Source organism: Felis catus, chromosome D3 (assembly GCF_018350175.1).
Source record: "Felis catus isolate Fca126 chromosome D3, F.catus_Fca126_mat1.0, whole genome shotgun sequence".
Lineage (NCBI taxonomy): Eukaryota > Metazoa > Chordata > Mammalia > Carnivora > Felidae > Felis > Felis catus.
The window spans coordinates 14,963,808-14,976,685 of record NC_058379.1 but is presented as its reverse complement, the minus strand read 5'-3'; the positions used below and the strand labels follow the sequence as shown (position 1 = coordinate 14,976,685).

The following is a 12,878-nucleotide window of genomic DNA, read 5'->3' as shown; positions in this document are numbered from 1 at the left end:
TGAGCCCTTCCAGGGCTTTCTTCACGGGTCACCATGCCTGTGTGTGTGGTTGTGCCTCCACAGCAACACCCTGTGGGTCTCTGCTGCACTTCCAAGCTCCAGACCTAATGCGACCTCTGCACAGGCAGCTCCACCTCACTTACCAACCCCACCCCCCTCAGGCACCTATGAGTCTCCACCCAAGAGTATTCGACGGCTTACTCACCACCCACTATGTGCCGGGCCATTAGCAACTGTTTACCAGCAGCCCCCCCCCCCCCCCCACTACATCAGAAGGCCCTTGACAAAGCCAGCCCTTTAAACAAAACAGGTCCATGGCACCTAATCTTTTCTGGGCGACAGTGGACCTGCTGCATAGGTCACAAAGACTGCCAGTGAACCAACAACGCCAGGGGGTGCTGTTCATATTTTACCACGGTCTCCTTCGTGAACATGATGAATCCTATGGATCCACTTGCCCATAAAAAAGCATATACACACATCCACACATAATTTCCTAGCATCTGGAGTTTCAGGACTCCAGATTAACAATTCAGACCTCAACAGATATTGAATAGGAAGTTTATATGAAGAGGGGTGCCTGGCTGGCTCAGTCAGTGAAGCACACAACTCAATCTCAGGGTCATGAGTTCAAGCCCCATGCTGAGCGTGGAGCCTACTTAAAATGTAAAAAAAAAAAAACAAAAAGAAAATTTCAACAAGGAAAGGGATGAGCCACTCATTATTTTCTAACTTCTCCAGAAGCCCTGATCACTTTGGTCCTGGGATCACCAAGCACGTGAGCCCAAGCACACGCAGCCCAACGTGCTGGCCCCAACGGCTTTAGATGCACAAACAACCTGACACAGCAAGTCTGCGCCCTTCTCAGAAATCACACCCGAACCACGTCAAACTGGCAATCAGCTTTCGGGGTCGGTGATGGTTGTTTTAGTTAAAACAGCCATGCACCAACACAACTAGAGCAGGTGGATTATCTCTGCACAGAATGTGCTCTTTAAGGCTCAAGCTGTGACTGATCTGGGAGCTCTTCTGCATGTGTACCCGGGGGCAGGGGAGAGAGATGTTTCTGAAAGGACACACGAGGACAGGATTGAACGTGGAATTAAGGAAAACAGCTCAATACTCATGCTGCGGTTCTAGCTTCAGAAAAGTGGCTCACATCCATTTCTTTTCCTTACTTGTATCTTAAACCAATTCCATGAAGTATTCGTATCCCCCCTACAGATGGGGAAATTGGGGCTCCAAGAGCAAATTATCTGCTTAAAGGCTCAAGACCTAAAGTGCCAAGAGGAAGACCTAAACCTAGGGCCTCATGCCTCACCTCCTTTCCCTAATGCGGAACACCAGGAAGAGGGCTGAGGATCTCAAAGATGTCCCAAGGAGATGCCTCAAGAAGTCAGAGTGCAGTGGGGACAACCACAGGGGCAGGCAGGCGGATGTGGGCGTACAGAAGGCTAATGGCTGTACTTCCATTTTCCCCGTGCCCCTTGCACCCCTCCGCTACCTTTCTGCTGTTGGGTGTACGTGGGACATCTACTCCGGGGAAAGAGGGAAAAGTTCCACCAACAGAAAGCCGGAAAGACAATGGAACAGAAAGCAAGAAGACAGCAGCCTGAGGAGCAGCACCCAGACAGCATCTGCAGACCCAGCATTAGGTCCCCCCAGACCCCCCAAGCAGGAACAGGCACTACGTGGGCGCTCGAAATTGAATGCTTACAAAACATTTCCTATAGGACCAGGAATCTGTTTACACACTTTCAACAATCATCACATCTTACTTTTTGCATGGTTCTTTATTGACCTCAGAATGTTCCTTAACTTACCCATGTTTGGACGTCTTTTGTCAATGAAATAGCACATTTCCTAAAGTCAAGGACAAGGTGTTCCACTACTTTTTTGCTCAGAGCTTGAATGTAGCAGGTGCTCCACAAATTCTTACTTAACGAACACACGTACCGTGTACTATAACGAACCAAGGTGTACTCTTCCCGTAAATGCTTGTAACACTCAAGGGGAAAAAAAACAGAGGACACCCCTTCCTCCCAGAGGAGGGAATGCCAAAAGAAGCAAACTTCAAACAAGAGTGAAACAAGCTACGATTCTTTCCCATGTCAGCTCCTCTCATGGTACGTTCAGCCAGCCAAGCAGACGTGAGACAGAACGTGTAAGACTGCTTAACCTGGGGGCGCCAGGGAGCATAACTGACTTCAAGGAGCCAGCTGGGGGTTCCAGGGAGTATAACCGACTGCAAGGAGCCAACACTAATAAGCTTAACTACAGGTTGTTCGTTGGCCACTGGAAAAAAGATGTCCCAGCTTTACCCAACTGCACCTCTGGAGTCTCTCTTCCCCAACCCCTCCACCATACCAAGGATTATCTGAGATGCATGCTGGACAGCAGCTCTCATGACATTACATTGATAATCAGCAAAAGGAGGAACACTTAAAGATGATTTACTTCCACCGAAGACAGAGCCTCACCTGCGTTTCGAATCCTTTCTTTGTACTGCTGATCTAGTTTTTTCATCCTCTTCTGATATTCCTGTAACGTACCTGATTTTAAGATGTACAAAATAAAACGTTACTTTGAAGATCAATCTGTTTTACATTTCAGTTCCTAAAATTATCTTATAGTACCCGCAGTGACTGTTTTAGTAACTTCAAAGTAAAACACAAACCAAGGAAAGGCAGAGGCAAACAGAGCTAACTGCTCTGGTTCTCAACCAAGGCCAACAACAGAAATCACCCCACCTAGTGGATTAAGACTCTCTAGCAAGTGAGAGGAAGTCAAAAGGTGCAGGATTGAAATGATTCTGATCACCTGCTGCCAGTTTGAGTCAATGGGCTTCCCTTTCCTGAAAAAAAGCTCATTCTTCTTCAGTAAGGCCTAGAATTTTCAGTAGAGACCATCCAGTAGAACTTTCCCTACAATGGTGGAAACATCCTATGTTGCACTGTCCAATATGGTAGCCACTAGTCATATGTAGCTATTGAGCACTTGGAATGTAGCTGGCACAACGGAGGAACAGAATTATTAATTTCAGTTCATTAAATTTAAATAGCCACACATGGCCAGTGACAATTCTGGATAGCTTGGGTATAGATTTTCACCAAATATCTACTCGTGTCATTGCTTTTCCCTAAAGCAGCCAATTACACGGGTCACTATTATCATGGAAAATATTTTCCCGATCATGACATATTTGCAGGGTATGTTAATGGCATCTTTTTCAAAATCCCTCACTCAACCACGCCAGGTATGCCTTATAGCCTTGCTAGAGGAGAATATATTTCTTGCCCCACAGGAAACCCACCGTCCCCATGGTGCTAGCCATCCTTCATGGGTAATCTCATCTACTTGGACCTTCTGCATTTTGAAGACTGGAAAACAAATTTAAACAAGAGAAAGTGGCGTGCCTGAGGTCAAATTTCCAGAAAGAAGCAAAGCTGGGATTCAAACCCGTGATGGCACTTGAGAGCCTATGCTCTTAACCTGATGCCTAACTCTTTAGCAAGAAACAGCACAAGACACAATCCACTTCTAATTTACCAAGCAAACAAGAGAAAACACACACAGCAGGGATAACCCACAGTTCGCCAGCAATTAGTTTAGAAAGAACTGTACCATTTCACGTATTCTTTGGTAACAACGTCTCTCCCAAAAATGTCTAGCTTTAGGCGCACAGTGTTTTTCAGTTCATGCTCTTCCAAAGGGTCTGAGATTTTGAAAAGGTGAAAATTACTGCTTTACTGACAGAAGTAAGCAAAATGCATACCGGACAGCTAAAATCAGGCAGATCAAATTTTAAATCACTCCCACAGAGGAGTGAAAGATTTCAAAGGTTTGCAATACTAAGCATACTTAGAAGTGAAGGGTTAAACACACCAACCTTCCTGAAGTTGTTGCAACTGTCTCTTGAGAGAAGCCAGTTTATCCTGATACATCCTGTTAAAAAAAAAAAAGCCACACTGAAAAACATTAATATCGAATTCCAAAATAATCTACATACAGGAATTACCTGGATTGTTATGGGAATGTCATAAACGTCCTTTAGTGAACAAAGAAAACTGGAGTCTGCCAGCTGGTTTAAAATGTACCAGCAGCTAAAGGGATCAGAAAAGGACAAGGATTCTGTGTTCTGGAATCCTAACTCAGTGTTGTAGTTTCCTGTGTTCTCTATCCCACCTTTAGAGAATCAGTCTGAAACCCACAAACATGAAGACCCACAAATTTTAATAAATAAGCAACAATAAATAGGCAAGAAGTTGTAAAGAGAAATTGAAAAGTGTGATGCCATTTTCTTGTGGATTTAGAGGTATAAATACACACACAAATGCAGCAGAGGCCTAAACACAGCCCTTGTATCAACTCTACAATTACATTCTAAGTTCCAAACGAGTCAGGTTATGCCTTTGGCATGTTTTTCTACATAGATAACATAGTTGGTACAAACACCAAGTTAATAAACCTTCCTGTCATTTTTAAAAGCACTACCTTCCAGGATCGGAGAAATAATAGTAATTCAGTAACAAAGTTAAAATGTAGGATTTGTTTGCAGCCCCAGCTGGATAAGAACACATAACACACACCAACAGCCTAGTGTGCTATTTCTCCCCCTCACACCGAATGGATTATAGGCAATTATTCACTCCGCCAAGTCTGTTTGAATGGTGGATTCCACAAGTAAATCATATTTTAACAATATTTTTGCTTCTATCTGAAAAACACCCCCACTTTGACACTGACAAAAATAAGATTTGCAACATGAACACTGTCCAAGAGAAACAGCACACTAGCTTTTTGATTGCTCAAGTGAGGGCTGTAAATACAACCCCACTATTTGTATAGGTTGGGGGAAGAGTGAAACACAATCTAGGAATTCCACAGGAGAGCTGATCAAAAGATCCAGGAGAATTCTGATGCACCCTCAAGGCTCACCTTGAATCATACAAGGCATTAAATTTTAATCAAAAATGTTTGTGTATCCAATATATTCCAAATGTTCATTTTCGAGAGAGAGCATGAGCCAGAAAGAAAGGGACGGAGTGGGGGATAGGGGATGCAAAGCAGGCTCCAAGTTGACAGCAGTGACCCTGACGTGGGGCTCAAACTCACAAACTGTAAGATCAGGACCTGAGCTGAAGTCGGACGCTAAACTGACTGAGCCACCCAGGCACCCCCTATATCCAATATTAAGGGGCACACTGAATTAAAATATGGTCTCAAAAGAATGCTTAAATATGGTGAGTACAGGAGAGGAAACAAATGCGTAAACTGCACGCAGTAAGTATTTGGAGCCCAGCGTACTAAATTTTCCACCGCAGAGTGCAGTTAACAATGCCTTTGAGTTCGGAATCCGTCTTTGAAAGGGAATATTAACAGACTGAAAAGCAAAATAAATGCAGATTCGGGAAAAGGTACACTAAACTGACTGAAATGGTTTAAGGTGAAAATGGTTCAAAATAAATCGGTAAAAAGCCTGGAAAGAATAAAAATAAAAAGCAAGCACAGCCCACGTGGTCTCTCAAAATAAACAAACAATAAAAAAAAAGTAATCCTTCTTTATTCAGCATGGGTGGGTGGAATTTAGCTGAGCTACCCCTTTGGGTTCCAAAGCGTGAAAAGGGTAACAGAATCCAGATGATGGTCACGAACCATTTGCAAATAGGACCTATAAAAAAAAAAGAATGTGGATCATCTGGTTTAAAGATTAAGACTCTAAAGTCAAATCAAGATGCTCAAAATACAGTCAACAAATACTTATGGGATATATTTTATACAGTCTTCCATCTGTGTTTACATTAAAACGAGTGGTTTCAGTTTCTCTGGGCACATTTAGAGAAGGCTTGAGTGTGGATGTGGGACAAGTGGAAAGAGCACTGGAGCAGGAGTCAGGGGCCACGCTCTCCCGGCACCCAGCACACCTTCAGCTCTAGGTGGAATAAACAGGACACACCCTTGATGCTGAGTTATGGTTTTCACATTTAAAAAAAGCAAAAAGGGGAGCCTGGGTGGCTCAGTCGGTTAAGCATCCAACTTCAGCTCAAGCCATGATCTCACGGTTCGTGGGTTCAAGCCCCACATCGGGCTCTGTGCCGACAGCTCAGACCCTGGAGCCTGCTTCGGATTCTGTGTCTCCCTCTCTCTCTGCTCCTCCCCCTACCCTCAAAAACAAAATTTTTTTTAAACGAAAAAAAATGAAGACGTAGAAAACATTCTCTCCTGCTACATGGCCCATCCCCAAGATTCTTCCAACCCGCAAAAGATTCTTTTAACAGGAGGACTGATTAAATATGACAAATTTAAAGGGGGAAATTGCACACGCACATGTGCACACACATACACACAGTCTTTGGAAGCTCTATGGTCAAAACCATACGCAACGTCACTATAAAGATTTCCTGGTCAGTTCTGTATTCCAAACAAGAGATAAAAGATCCATACTCACTGTTCCTTCATTTCTACATAGTCTTCTTCATCATGCTTTGCCAGGTCAGTTTCACTAGCGTCCTCAGTGTCTAAGTAAAACCAAGGAAGAAAAGCTTGTTAAAATCAGTTCATAAAGTTGGCATCACCTGACACAGTAACACTTAAACTTCTATAAAATGGATGCAGGCCTGCAAGAAACCATCAGTGGAAAATATTAGTTACTTCAGGAAAGAAAATACCATTTCTAACGTATACATGGCCGGATTTACGCAAAGAGCTGCCTTTATGCGAAGTGCAACCAGAGAACAGGGTGCATCGGATGTTGGCAGTCACGGTCAAGTCTGCTATTCTGCAGAAGCCACACTGGCAGGCCAGGAAAAGGAGATGTGTCAGATGGGAAAACTACAGGCAGCCAGGCCTTGCTCAGTACTCCAACCTAGTAAGTACACGCTCTTCTGGTCTATGCCTGGTGTGAGCCCTGTAACGCATTTCACATCACATATATACAAAAGAGAACACAAACCAACGAACTCAACTCTAAGAACTGAACTATTTTCAAAGTCACAGCTAAAGGGAAAAGAAAGGAGACAAGATCAACAACAGAAACTGCTTCAGAACATATTAAACACCGTTCTTAGAATAAGTAAATAGTGAACTGTCTAAATAATTTCAACAGTCCTATTTGAGGGGGAAAATCAATTCTGGCTTCACTGCTCCCCCTTGTGGGCCTTAACAGCAGTTACAAGTGATTCACATTCAAAATCTCTCCTTAAGGCCCTTCTTCAAATGTAGTTTAAACCAAACGCAATTAGTTGCTTCAACTTTATTACCTGCACATGTCGCTGCCTTTTTTAAGGCTGCTGCCCATCCAACTCTCCACAAAGCATTCTCCACTCTTTCAGTCAAGAGACCTTCACGGAACTGCTGTCATATGCCAGCCACTGTAGTTGGCACGTGGCACAGTGAGATGAATAAAACACATTCCTCACTCCAGACAGCTGGTTCAACCTTTTGCTCCACAGCCCTGTTTGGTGCCAGAATATTCCACCCATACGACGGTCTCTTTTTTCTCCCTCGTCCTTTTTCTTTTGTTCCCCTTTCTCCTCCAGGACGTCCTTCCTCAATTCCCTCCAAAACAGTCTTCCTCACACTTACCGAAGTGCAAAGCCCCGTTTGAAAAGCAAGGCTCTAAGAAGCAGTAATGATAATGCAAAAGAGCGTGGAACTGAAAACACAACACCACCTGGGCACCATCAAGCAAATCCCCACTTACACCTGTGCCTGCGTCCCCAGTGATGAAAACGCCCACCGAGTACCAGGCCAAGTACTTTACGCACAGATCTCCTTTAATCCTCACACCTACAATAGGAAGCCCCGTTACAGCTGGAGAAACTGAGGCGGAAAGCTTAAGTCAGTCCTTTTAGGTTACAAAGCTGGGTTCCGTGAGCCAAATTTACACCTAAGATCCGGCGGATTCCAGGTCCCGTTCTTTTAAGCAAACTGGACTCTCAACCTGCACTGCGCGACCCAAAGGAGGGCTGGCTAAAGCATTTCCCCGAGGGTGGAGCGTCGGAGGGAGCAACTTGGGAACCTGGAAGCCCAACTGGGCTTTGCTGTGGTCTCTCGGGAACTAAAATGCGGAGGGCAGCTCAAGGTACCCCACGGAAGTCTTCCTCATTCCCACCAGTAAAGACTTCAGGCTCACCAGAGGCGGTCGGAAGGAGAGGAGCAGAGTCTTAAATGGACCTCCAGCTCTGACACCAGCTCCCCAAGTCCCCCGGTCCCATAACTGTCAGGGTGCGATGTCTCCACCACGGCCTCTACCCCAGCGCAGGTGGGGGGAACTTCCTCCCGGCGGCCCCTTCACCTCCCCCAGCCCCGGAGGTCGCCCCGCCCCTCTCCCGTGCACCCCACCCACCCCCGCAGCGGTCCCACGCCCGCCGCGGGCTGCTGAGCCAGCCGGAGGACGCACCTTCGTCGGACTCTCGGCCCCGGCAGCTGCGCTCGTCGTCCTCGGCGCTCTCCAGCTCTTCGTCCTCCTCCGGGTAGTACTCCGGGGCCGGCGGCGCTCCAGCCGGGGCCGGAGCCGGAGCCAACAGCCCCGCGGCACTCATGTCGCCACTGGCCGCTGCTGAGCCTGTCACCCGGGGACCGCAGCCGCGCGCCCTGCCGACTCGACGCCTGCCTACCGGCCCCCGAGGGAGCCGCCAACTCGATGAGCGGCAGCCGCGGCGACCCCTTCCCCGTCTCCGCCAAGCTCCGCCCCGCGCGCCCGCGCTCGGCAACGGGGACCTCGCGCCGGCGGTGACTTCCGGGTCGCAAGCTGTCCGAGAACCGCCTGACTCCATCATCCTTGAGGGGGTGGACGGGCTGCCCCCTTCGCCTTAACCTCAGCCCTTTCATCGCCGTCCTAAAATCCTCACTGGGTAGTGGGGAGGGGCGGAGACAAGTTCTCTAGAATTAGGCAAATCCTTGGACAGGCCTGGCCGCAGCCAGGACCCCGAAGCTGGAAGGCGCTCTGTTTCCAGAAGTAGCCGCCAGGCGGCGCAAGGAGCCAGACCTAAAGCGAGGGTCCTCTGCGACCTGAGAGACAGAAGAGGTGAAACCTCTTGTCAGGTGGAGGTGGTCTCTTTAATTGAAACAGGTTAACGACGTGAACCATCCCATTTATAGGTCGAGAAACGTTGACATCTAGAATTTTCGTGATCATCCGCCCCCCCCCCCCCCCCGCCCCGAGCCTAGCTCCTCCCCTAATTGGAGCTTTATTAAAAGAGAACTAAAAGACAAGGATGCTGATATTCCATCCTGGGGTCAGCAAAATGGTGTTTTCCCAGTCTGTAGGAGTCCTTTCTGTTTGTGTGGGTATGCTCAATAAGGTATTCTCCCGATTTTACAGATGAGGAAAGAACGTTTGCCTAAAAAGTGGCAGCGTCCAGGCTGCCTTGTTTACACGAGCACACCCAAGCACGGTATGTCTGTACATTACTGCTGCCTCAATTTCTTAAAATATTAATTTTTTTAAAGGTTCTTTTCCCCGTCCAATGACTTGCTAACCAATTCTCAACTGAGCAAGTGGAACATTTGCCTGCAGGAAGTTAATTAGGCTAACATAAGGAACATGATGTGTGGAAACTTAGAAAACAAAGACAGCTGAATACCTGCTTGAATTAATTGGTGTGATTCCTTCTGAGTAGGAGACACTGTGTTATAAGCTTTGCTTAATGAACAAATTTAGGATGTCCTTTGTCTAGTTGTGGGTAGCAGGAAAATGGTTAAAGAAGCTGGCCCAGAGATGTTTATTTGTACAAAGTAACCCTGCCCCTTAAGTTACACCCAAGTCTCCAAAGAATAAGTAACTTACAAGTAGTCAGGTTGAACGCAGATGTAAAACCCAGGATGGAATCCCATATCCCGATTCTCAGCTCCCTTGTGACCAAATTCATCTCTGAATGGGACCCTAAAGAGTGTCCTCAAAGTGAAAAAAATGGATTCTCATCCTATTTATTTTGACATTTCTTATTTCCTACCTTAATGAAAATCTTAGCTCTGTTGTAGATTTTTCCTCTCAAGAAAACTCCAGAATTTCTAAAATAGAATGTTGCAGTGTCTTTCCATGACTTCAGAGACCTTCTGAAGCTCCTTCTAAATAAAAGTCATTCTCAGGGCTCACTATATATCTGCCATCTATATTTAAACTAGGTTTTTAGAACTGTCTCTTGTCCAAAGGATGAAGTCATAGTCTATTTTTATTTCAGATCACATCTAAATTATTTGTAATCAACTATATTGAGCAACTTGGGTTTCCATCAGTAGCAATAATCATAGACCAGAAAAAGCACCAACATTTTAGAAGTTAGAGTTCACTGACATAATGGATCAAAAAAAAAAAGAAAAAAAAGATTTGACTTCATTGCTAATTGGTTTCAAGACACTGGAATATTTATCTTGCTTATGTTTTCTATCTTCTTGATTGCAAATAACATCTGCTAATGGTCATGCATTTCTTTTTTTGCACGGATAGACACAACTGAACACTGGTAGTGAAATCTTACTCCATTTTTTCAATCCATTTTGCTAACTGTAGAATTGGTAGGATGAGCTCTTAACTAACATATACTCTTCAAGAGAAGGAAAAGTTCTCATGACTTTAGTCTTACCTAACCTTTATAAGTTGTTAAATAATTTTGGACAGTTTCTCTAGGCCTGAAAAATCAAGTTCCCTCAGAACCACCATGCATTTTTGGCATTTCCAAAACGCCAGTCACACTGATCAGGAGGCACCTACTTCAGAATTCATCTTAAACGGAGTCTTGCCAGCCTCCTTTCCACAGGCCCTCTCTGTATATCCCAGCATCCCAATTTAAAGGGGAGCATTGTAATTGGAATGGAGTATGATTTTAAAAACACTAGGAAAAATCTGTACAGTGTTTAGAACACAAATTTTGTCAGGAGTGAAAGTCAAAAAAGAGTTATGTTGGCGAGTTTCCTGAGAACAAAGTCCTGTATACATCTGACAACGCTTAGGATCAAATTGTTCCTGAAATGAAACAATTTCTTCACAAAATGCTGAATTGTCAAAGTCCATACACTTTGGGGTTTATGAGTTAAGGTAGCGGTTTTCAGTTAGCCGTATCGATTTAATCAACATATCCAGCTTCAAAAAATATAAAGAACGGCTCCAAGTAGCACGATGCACTTTTACCCCCGGCAGGTGAAAGGAGTCTGTGATTACCACAGGTTGCACTTTGACCATTAGTTCACACGGAATCATTAAAACATGTGGCCCTGAAAACGAATATGCTGACTAAGCTTGCTGAAGCCTACCGCGCAGTTCCTGTTCCCACAGTCAAAACGATTATCAAAACCCACAAACTGATTATTTCTAAAGTTTTGTACTTGTACCTCCCAAAATGGGCCCCATCAGTATTGAATGCTTACTTGCTCACAGTATACATCCAGTATAAAGATTTTTTTTTTTTCCCAACAGCCTTAAACTGACGTCTGTCGAACGCAACACAAGGGCAACTCCCTTGCCAAGGATATGAAAACAATTTAAATCCAGGAACTATTTACAAGTTCTGGGTGAATAAATGTTAATATTAACCAATGGCAGAATTTCTTAGGAAGCTGAGCAATAATGGAAGAAAGAGGACGTCCTCAAAGGCTCTTCCCTGGTGGTTCCTGGGAAGCCCAGGGGTCCTTGGCCTCTGGGAGACTCCCAAGAAAAGCAAAGGCGCAGAGGAGTGCCATGAACTTTGACCCCAGCCAGCACAAACAAGGCTGACCGCACCCCAGGCGGGCCAGCAGGGTAACTGAAGTTGCGAGGTCTTCCGCGTCTGAGGAAACCCCGCCCCGCTCCGCCCCGCCCACCGCCAGCTCCGCCAATCCTCAGGCGCCATCGACCGCTCGGCTACCCAGGCACCTCCAATCAAGCACCTATATCCGGCCCGGGGCCTGGGCCCCGCGGTCAGGGGAGGTCAGTAGAGAGCCTATCGGAGCCAAGCTGGGGGCGTGGTCGGGGGCAGGGGGCGGGCGGACTGAGACCGCGGGGCGGAGCGCGCTCTGCGCAGTCGGGTGCGATTGGCCACCCCTGGCAGGAGCCGCACCTCGGACAGCAGCAGCGGCAGCCGCGGGAGGGTCCGTGTGGCGCCCGGCGGCGACGGCGGCGGGGTCCTGCGTGACAAGAGTGGGACCAGACACCGAGACCGCGGGCGGAGGTCCGCGCGGCCGTACCCGGCACTGAGCGGCGCGACCCGGGGATCCTCCGGGGGACGAGCGGCAGAAGAGCGACTCGGGAACAAGTGTGCGAGAGGAAGCGGCGGTGGCGACGCCGGGCCCGGGAGTGGTGACAGCAGGTCTGAGGTGAGAGCGCCGGGGCGCGGGACGGTGACAGAGTGAGCCGAGGTGAGGGGACCCTGGGCGGAGTGAGGTCGGGAGGACTCGAGCGAGGAGAGTTCGGGAGCGGGTTTGTCGGGACTGGGGAGAGGGGACTCGGAGAGGAGCGCGCAGCGCGGGTCTCAGCGGGGACCCGAGAGGGCTTGGGACAGCGGGTCCAGTGGAGGGGGGGGTCCCCCAGAGGGCTTGGGACCTCGGGTGTGAAGGGAGGGGACTCCGAGAGGGGCCGGGACAGCGGGTCTCAGGGGAACCCCGAGACTGCTTGGGACAGCGGGTCCGGTGGGGAGGGGGGTCCCCGAGAGGGCTTGGGGCAGCGGGTGTGATGGGAGGGACCCCCGAGAGGGGCCGGGACAGAGGGTCTGGGGCGGGGGGTGGGAGGGCTCCCGAGAGGACTTGGGACAGCAGGTCTGACGGGAGGGACCCCTGGGAGGGGCTGGGACAGGGGGCCTGGGGGGGGGGTGTCTCCGAGAGGGCTTACAAAAGCAGGTTTGATGGAAGGGACCCCCGAGAGGGGCCGGGACAGGGGGCCTGGGGGGATGTCTCCGAGAGGGCTT

General features: G+C 47.6%; 2 protein-coding genes across 5 annotated transcripts in view; one reads left to right on the top strand and one right to left on the bottom strand.

The window, feature by feature from the left end:
- Positions 1-9,933, bottom strand: part of SUDS3 (SDS3 homolog, SIN3A corepressor complex component) — a 42,645-nt gene extending 32,712 nt beyond the window's left edge. For 2 of the 4 annotated variants that reach the window (XM_006938518.4, XR_006588253.1), the window contains exons 1-5: positions 9,791-9,933; positions 8,402-9,012; positions 6,449-6,518; positions 3,890-3,945; positions 2,481-2,552 (exon numbers count right to left, since the gene is read on the bottom strand). In XM_006938518.4, coding sequence (XP_006938580.2) covers positions 2,481-2,552; positions 3,890-3,945; positions 6,449-6,518; positions 8,402-8,780 — 577 coding nt within the window. In that variant the 5' untranslated portion in view covers positions 8,781-9,012; positions 9,791-9,933. The remainder of the gene's footprint in view (positions 1-2,480; positions 2,553-3,889; positions 3,946-6,448; positions 6,519-8,401; positions 9,013-9,790) is intronic. The other 2 variants (XM_019814608.3, XM_003994711.6) reach the window with 2 other exon arrangements.
- A 2,080-nt stretch (positions 9,934-12,013) lies between these two features.
- TAOK3 (TAO kinase 3) overlaps positions 12,014-12,878 on the top strand; it is a 181,645-nt gene continuing 180,780 nt past the window's right edge. Inside the window, exon 1 of the mRNA XM_023241471.2 lies at positions 12,014-12,291. The gene's annotated coding sequence lies outside the window, so the exon portion shown is untranslated. The remainder of the gene's footprint in view (positions 12,292-12,878) is intronic.